General features: G+C 35.7%; 1 protein-coding gene across 1 annotated transcript in view; it reads right to left on the bottom strand.

Moving 5' to 3' along the window:
- The window catches only part of Nme7 (NME/NM23 family member 7), a 154,292-nt gene that overhangs the window by 114,035 nt on the left and 31,587 nt on the right, over nt 1–8,670 (bottom strand). Inside the window, exons 4-5 of the mRNA XM_010633981.3 lie at nt 8,229–8,339; nt 2,058–2,108 (exon numbers count right to left, since the gene is read on the bottom strand). Of these exons, the coding sequence (XP_010632283.1) occupies nt 2,058–2,108; nt 8,229–8,339 (162 nt within the window). The remainder of the gene's footprint in view (nt 1–2,057; nt 2,109–8,228; nt 8,340–8,670) is intronic.

The following is an 8,670-nucleotide window of genomic DNA, read 5'->3' as shown; positions in this document are numbered from 1 at the left end:
AAAAAAAAAAAAAAAAAAAAAAAAAAATGCATGCTATTGATCTATCCTTTTCCACTGCTCGGAAAAAAAGAATGATTTTCCTCTTTCATTTTCAAGTAGTTTACCATTGCATTCCAGCAAGATTTCATAATATATAAAGTGATATATCATTTTCAGTAAGAATTTAATGCTTTTTATGTAGAACTATTAGAATTCAATGACAAAGAATCTTTTACAAAGTTAGTTTAGTGATAAAAATGATATCAATAATCCTAAAGAAATATTCATTAATTAGTAGAAAAACTACCCTGGAGTATTCTTTTATTAAATTATTAAAGCATACACACAGATTCTTGATTAAAAATCCACAGACTCAGTTGACCAGGAAATGAAAAATGATACTTTATTTTATTTTTCCACTTCTAAATGTACACAAAGTAGCACTGACAAATTTAACTGAAATAAGTGGACTGCCCCTTGCTGTGTCCAGAAGAAACAATGTGCTTCCAACAGTAAGCTTCTATTTCTGTCTGATCCAAAGCAGAGGGAGGACAAGACACTTCTGGAAAAAGGAATATAGTGTGGTGGGCCAGGATGTGACTATTAACTTGTGACTTTCACAATCTCCCTCATGCACCATTTTCTATGAGCTAATGCCCTTTGATACTTAAACACTTCAATTCAGTTTGAAGAGTATTTGTAAAAAATAGCATGTGTAAAGAAACATTCTTACCCTCTACCCTAAGACCACAAGAGCTTTTCAGACATAGTCTGCTAGACCTTAGCTGCCCAAAGACCACCTCAGCAAACCAAGGGAGCAACACATCAAGGGAGCAAAACAATGTTTTCGTATCTGATACGCTCTTAGGGATCACCTACTACATTATCAGAATCTATACCATGAAATAAGACTAGTCCCTCAAGAAATTTATAATCTAATATCCCGGTGGTGGCAAACCTATCACAGGGTGTTAGTTATCACTGGAAACTCTCGAAGGTTCACCGCACTGCAATATCCTGTTAGTACAGAACCCTAAGCTGCTAATACGAGCATGGCATATAATAATACAGGGAACAGTAGGACTGATCATTAAATATTGCTTCATGAAACAACTTCTAGTTGCTGCAGTGAGTCTTTTATTATGTCTTTACCAACACCAGACAACTAGTCAGCTCATCTATTTAATAAAATTCACAGCATATGAATTACATGTAAGACAGTAAACTAGCTGTAACTCAATGCTATAAATAAAAAGAACCTATAACCAAGAATAATTTCCATTACTTTGTTAGAAATTTGCATATATCCATTCTAACAATGTTTGATTTACAACAATCTATGACATAGTAATTTTCTTATAAAAGAATTTTTAAAACACTATTCTGTGTAACATATCAATTAGCATGTCTATTGTAGCAATTTGTATAAAGTCACATTCTTTTTTTTTTTTTTTTTTTTTTTTTGGTACCGGGGATTGAACTTGGGTCTTTGCGCTTGCAAGGCAGGCCACCAAACTGCTGAGCTAAATCCCAGGCCCAATAGTAACATTCTTATTAGTAATGCAAACACCCCTTTATCTGTCAATAGTAATGAGTATACACAGTAATTCCTAACATGAGTAGCACCCCAAGTATTCAGAATAGAGCTTCAGTTTCAACACATAAAATCTGCCATATCCCAAGGAACAAAATATGTACCAAACAGACTTTGAAAGTACAACAAAATATTTAATAAAAGTGTATTTATCACTATATTTTAATTTATTGTAATCTAAAAAGAAAGCTGTTTCTCATAACTTAAATGATCTGTTTATTTTTTAGTTTTATTAGTGCATTTGTCGTACATGATTGCATTTATTGTGGGTAGTTGGTACACATCATGATGAGATTCAAGAATTCTTATTCACTAAAAGGGTAGCAAAAACAATTCTTAGAAAACAATTCTAAGTTGCAAGATGTTATTTTGATCATTTTGACAGATTATTCTCATGTAACAAATTTTTGATTATAAGAATACATTGAGTTTTCTAGGATACCCTGTACTAATAACTGCCATTGCTTCCCAATTAGGTACCTACTTAAAAAAGGGCCTTGACTGGTGGTCTGCATGAAAATCTGCTGCTTCTTTCCTATAAAACAAGCAAATGACAATAGTGAAGAATTGTATAAGAAAATAATTATCTTAGCTTACATTATTAAAATAAAATAAAGGTGAAATCCTCTACACATATATATATTTCATCTGCAAATGAATTAATGAATGATGTTTCACCAAATAGGCAAATCTACCTCATTTTAAATTTTTTGCAAGTATGAATCATATCTATGTCAAAATATAAAACAAAAATGAAAATTAAAAGAGTCCCTCTCTCTCTCTCTATTGTGAGGTATTAAGGGTAGAAATAAGGCCTTCACACAGAGCCGCATGCCCACCTGTTTTTGTTGTTTTATTTTTTAGACAGTTTCACTACATTGCCCAGGATGAGCTCAAAATTGTGACCCTCCTGCCTCAGCCTCTCAGACTGCTAAATTAACAGGCCTGCACCACCATGCCTACCTAAGTATTTACTTTTCTTTTATTTATCTTTTTTATTAGCATGTTTGCGATATAAGTAGTTCTTTTTTGTAATTTTGTGTTATATCGCCCAAATTCCTTTCATTAACATCTTTAAAATTCTAGAAACAACGTTTAACATTTGACCAATAAGAATACTTGTTAAAGTCCAAGTCTAACTCAAAATTTGTCACTTTTTCTACATGTTTTAGCCTTGAGAGTCTAAACTACAATTTTAATTTAGTAGTTTTAGTTGCCTTCTTAGCTACAGAAGACTATATGCTTGTCTTAAAAGGTGCTTAACAAATTAGACATAGTAATGTATTCCTATTCACTATCAGTGACTTAAAAATAAATGTTTTAAGTGACATCTGGGAAAGAACATGGAGATATTAAAAATTCAGAACTAATGGTAATTAATTTCATTAATGCTAATGGTAATTTACTTTTTAAATCTATGTTTCCATTAAAGGATATCTGTAGAGACCCATAAAAGTATAATGCACTTTAAATGGATAAGCTGAAAAGTCTAAAGAACTTTTGTTGGGTTTTTTTAAGCAAACATAGAATCTTTCTTAAAATTATGTAGTTTTCTTAAAGGATTTAAACTGAGTTCACAATATGTGACAAATATTTGTCAACATCAATTCTTTTTTAAAATAGAAAATAAGATGGGGCCAGGGATTTAGCTCAGTGGCTCTGCCTCCTGCCTTGCAAGCGCAAGGACCCGAGTTCGATCCCCAGTACCAAAAAAAAGAAAGAAAAGAAAAGAAGATGAAGTCTTTGTTAACAAAGGATCACTCTTTTAGGCTTAGGAATTAATTTGGCAATGCCAAGGATAAAGCTCAATGGCACAAAGCCTGCCTGTCAAGCATAAGGCCCTGAGTTTGATTCCCGGTACAAAAGAAAAAGAATTAATTTGGTATGCATTGTTTTTAAGATCTTATTGACCTATTACAAAATGAATTCACATAACATGTTATACCTGAGTATACTCCGATTCTAACCACTGTACTCAAATATTTCCTTTGTTTAAAAGAAAGTACACTATGCCAACATAAAAAAAGAAAATGTATCTCGAGACATGGAGAGGGAAAGAAACCTCTCATTTTTCTACAGCCTATTATATGTCATGATTAAATTACTATATTTATTCCTCACAATGGCATTTTGAAACAGATATGATCACCTTCATCTTTACTCTGAAAGAAATAGATTCAGTATGATTATATAACTTGTTAGGTCAAAGAGATAGTGAGGGCAAGGTAGGAAGATTAAAACTGAAATTTCTCTGATTGCAAATCTGATTGTTTATGCTCTAATATCAATCACAGGGAGAAGAATTCTAAAAAAAAAAAAGAGAAGAGTTCACAGAAACTAGATATGTATATATTGTGCTACAATTACAGCCTAACATGGGGCAAAACTGGATGTCTTATAAATAAGAATTAGCAGAATGGTACTAAAATACCAACTCTAATCTTATCAACATAATTGACTGAATTCCTAAAAAGAAAACAATTCATATCATAACCATGAAAATCAATGAAAAGAAACCTCAATACAATAGTAAAAGTGTTTGTTTTCTTCTGACATGTTACTGATTCCATAGTTATCTCCATTCCAAATGCAAAGTTGAAATCAGAATGAGAGTTCACGAAAATCTTCCCATTGTTCTTATTTAATTTTTCCCTTAAGAGACTTAGAAGGAGACAGATTTTAACAAACATACCATTACCTACAGAAGAGTTTTGTAGGTGGCTTGGTGTATATTTATGAAGAAACTCACCATTCTCTTACAAGGTTTGTTCTTTCACATTAATCACACACACATTCTTTCATATTAATTATCCTAAGAAATACAGTCAGCTAGGAGTAACGGCACACATCTGCCATGCCAGCACTCTGGGCGGCTGAGGCAAGAGGACCACAAATTCAAGCCCAGCCAGGACAACTTAGGAACTCAGTGAGACCTGCCTCAAAGTTTAAAATTAAAAAAGGTTGTTAAAAAGTGCTGGGATGTAGCTTGGTGCCAAGATCCTGTGTTCAATAATTGGAACCAAAAAAAGGGAAGAACGTTAATATATATATTCAGGGCACTTAATGGTGGGATCTGTTCTGAAAAATGCACTGTTCAGCGATCTTATCATTTATGTGAACACAACAATGTATCTGTACAAACCTAGATGGTATAGGTCAATCACTCAACATGGCTTCATGATGCAATCAAGAAACCTGGTTAATACATGTGTACGACCATTCCCAGTGAAACATAGCACATTGCTTTATGGTAAGCTTTTAAAAAACAAATAAAACTTTTAAAATATTAAAAAGTATAGCAACTGGGCCAGTGATTTAGCTCAGTGGTTCCACCACCTGCCTTGCAAGCGCAAGGACCCCAGTTCGATCCCTGGTACCAAAAAAAAAAAATCCTTAAAAAAAAAAAAGAATAGTAACTACATAAACCAGTAGCATACTCGTTTATTACCATTACCAGGTATTGCGCACCATGCTGTATATAACTGTTACAAAACTACAAACCAGTAGCATACTCGTTTATTACCATTACCAGGTATTGCGCACCATGCTGTATATAACTGTTACACAACTGGCAGCTTTGTAGGTGTATTGGCACTGTAGCTTTGCCACAGATGAGGATAATGCCATGCATTATGACAGCTTTGACATCAGGGATAGAGATGTTTCAGCTCCATTTGAATCTTATGAAACCGACAATGAGTATCTGTCCATCACTGTTGTGGCCCCACATGTTGCTAGGTGGTACCTGATGGCACTGGATCCAAAAACTAGAAATACAAATCCAGAGGGAACCCAGCTCCTGCCTTTTGAAAACTATCATGACAACAACACTGACATTGAAAGAAGCTCTTTTTTGGGTCTCTCGCACTCCTAACATGTCTTTCTGAGCAGGTCAAGAATACAAGGCCCTGACTTCTGTAACCCTGTGTCTCAGGGCTGTTTATAGTGACAAACCTCTGTCCTCTATACAAAGGTAGCTGGTTTACTGCCTGCAGATGACACCGTAGGTAAGCCAAGCTCACACGTCTTCAGTTGTGATGTAGTCCGATGTGTACCTGGCAACACACCTTCCAGAGCCAGGAGGCAAAGGCAACCAATACAAACATGATGTGCACACTGCTGGCTTAAGTCCCTCTTCTTCCACCCAGAAGACTCTCGGTCTCTGCTGGCATGCATGGAGGAGTGACAGACTAAGTGCCTTACTAACCTGTGAGCTGGGTAAAATCAGAGACTCAACACTTAAATTTATAGAAATGATGCTATGACTAATTAAAGAAAGTTGTTTGTGTGTGGGGGGGGAGGTAAGTCCCAATTAAACATTTCAGTTAGGTCTGAATAAAACAAAGTAGAAGGGCCAGGGATTTAGCTCAGTGGTTCCGGTGCCTGCCTCGCATGTACAAGGATCTGAGTTCAATCCCCAGTACCAAAAAAAACAAAAAACAAAAAAAAAACCTAAAAAACAAACAAACAAACAAACAAAAAAAGTAAAGCATTCAAGACAGAACATTATTCACAGAAAACTGAGGTGAGATAAAGCATGGAATATTCAGGGGGCTGAAACCCAAATGGGCTCTGGAAGTGGCAAGAGGTGAGGCTATTACGATAGGTAAGGCCAGATGACTAAGGGTCTTGTCTACTCCACCAAAGAGCTAGTCTATTTTTGCCTGGGGAACTGTTGAAAGCTTTAAGGAAGGGGATGGTGACATTCATTTTATAAGATTCATTCTAGTGTCTACATAAGAGAGTAGAAGGAAGCAACTTTAGGGTAGAAAATAACCCATCAAGTGTCAGAGTATATTAAGTCTAGATGTAAGCAGTCAGCCAGCAGCCTATTTTAACATTTTGAGGATCTAAACAGGGCCCATAAAAATGAAAATTGTATGAAAGAAAAGGCTTCCAGAGATGTATAGAAAAATGAAGTGAAAAGACTTAAATGTCAGATAGATAGATATGAGGAACAAGGAAGAGAAGGCTGCATCTAGCATCACTTCCAGACTGACTTGTAAAGAGGGCTGGATATGTATCTGAATTTTATCTGTAAATAGGTGATGATACGGCCACATCCGGGAACTACCCCAGAGAAAGTGTGAAGGGAAGAACATGCGAAGAACTGGAGGAATACCTACTTCAGAGATGTCGGCGTGGCAGGTTATGGAAATGACGGCAACAGTCACCGAGATGGGGAGGCAAACTGTCTACAGAGCAAGGGGTCCCGGGTGACTCACAGAGACGCTGAACATTCCCACTGACAGAAGTCAGAGTAGGCAGAGTCATTACAATAGACAAACAGCCAGCATCTCCCTCAGCCAGCATCTCCCTCACAGGAAGTTTGACACCGAGTTATCAAACACTACAGGCATACAGATAGTAAAGTCATGTAACCCTCCCAACAATTTAGGCCATAGGTACTATCATAACCTGCACTTTGCAGAAACAAGGACAGGTAAATTGTTCAGTCATACACCTAGGAAGTGGTACAGTTACAAGCAACTGGCTATCGGCTCTTCTGTGAAATGTAAGCCTCCTGCCTCTCAAGACAATATGGAAACAGGGAGATCTTACACAGGAGAAAATTTCAAATTAAACATATGCCATTGTTGAGGTAAAGCTGAGGGCATTTTGCTAAAGTTTCCAGATCACACATAGGAGTTGTGTTGAATGTCTACTGCTATTCACTGTCTCTGTTCTCACAGAAACACAAATGCAGCCGACCCATGAAATAGACATCCAGGAACAGTGAGAAGACACCTGATCAAAACCAAACAAAAAAACTAGAGGAGAAATATAAGAATACTACCAGAGCCAGCTCAGTCTAAGTGCTATGTTCACATCCCTGTAGACACTCTGTGCTACTGTGTCAGCCTTGGCCAGCATCAGTGTAATCCCAAGGAACAGATGCCTCTACCCTAATAGATGTTCCATCTCTCCCCTTCGTTCTCTGGAATATCTGAGTCACTGCTTTGTCTACTTGATAGGAAAATTTTTAAAAAACAAATACCCAATAGACTGGAAGGATGATTTTTCCCTCCACAGGCTCTGGGAAAAGAGTGAAAATAAGGTAGTTCCATTTCTCTATTCTTTATGTGAACAGAGTAAATATTTTCCATGTAATCATCAAGGCAGAAACATAATTTTATCATGAGATTAAGAGTTACTTTACTAAAAAAGGGCGAAATAGGATACGTCTTACTTTAACTAAATAACTTAGAAAATATCTGATTAGATATCCAGGTTGCTTTTCAGAGTAGTAAGTAGGCCTATTTACCTATTGTATATATTAAGAGGAGCTTAATATAAACATTTCCAAATATAACACTTTCAGAAAATTTGAGCATGGAGAAATAATCAGACATTCATTTTCTCTTTTATAATTTTTAAACAATTTTCTTATATATGAAGAGCAAGAAATGACAATCACCAACCTCTCATATTATAAAAGTAGGAGGAAATAGCTGAAGGAGGCCTGTATAATCTGATACTTCTGTTTAGACGTCATTGAGTTCCATATGACTACATGTTTTTTTGCTCATTTTGATAAGATTACCAGCTCTTTGCTATTCAGCAAGAGCTTATTTTTTAAAATAATGTGAAAGATACATGATTTTTTAAAAAAAGGAATCAGGCATTTCAAAACTGAAAATGATCAACAACTCACCTTGAAAGTGTCATCATTTTGAGTTTGGTTATAGTAAACCCAGCTTTGTTTATTATTTCAATTATTTCTCCAACCTTTGATACTGCGTCTGGTTTAATCAGGGCTAATGTTCTATAAAAAAAAAGTAGTAAGTTTGAAAATTAAAATAGTTCTACAATTTTTATTTCTAATACACAGCAGCAGTAGTGTCCTTAACAATCATTCCATATCAATATCAAAATTAAATATGTAGAGAAATGTAATGAAGATGACTCTTTAAAACATACACAGGACTAGGGATTTAGCTGAGTGGTTCTGCTCCCTGCCTCACAAGCGCAAGGACCCAAGTTCCATCCCTGGTAGCCCCTGACCAAAAAAACCAAATACAAAGTAAGATTACTATTTTCCCAAGGAAATCAAAAGTAGGTACCTAGGGTTAAAAAAGGAAGAGAAGGAAAAGGGG

This window comes from Fukomys damarensis, unplaced genomic scaffold, assembly GCF_012274545.1.
Source record: "Fukomys damarensis isolate Sample0158 unplaced genomic scaffold, DMR_v1.0_HiC HiC_scaffold_19, whole genome shotgun sequence".
In the NCBI taxonomy this organism is placed as follows: domain Eukaryota; kingdom Metazoa; phylum Chordata; class Mammalia; order Rodentia; family Bathyergidae; genus Fukomys; species Fukomys damarensis.
This window is presented reverse-complemented; position numbering and strand designations above follow the sequence as displayed.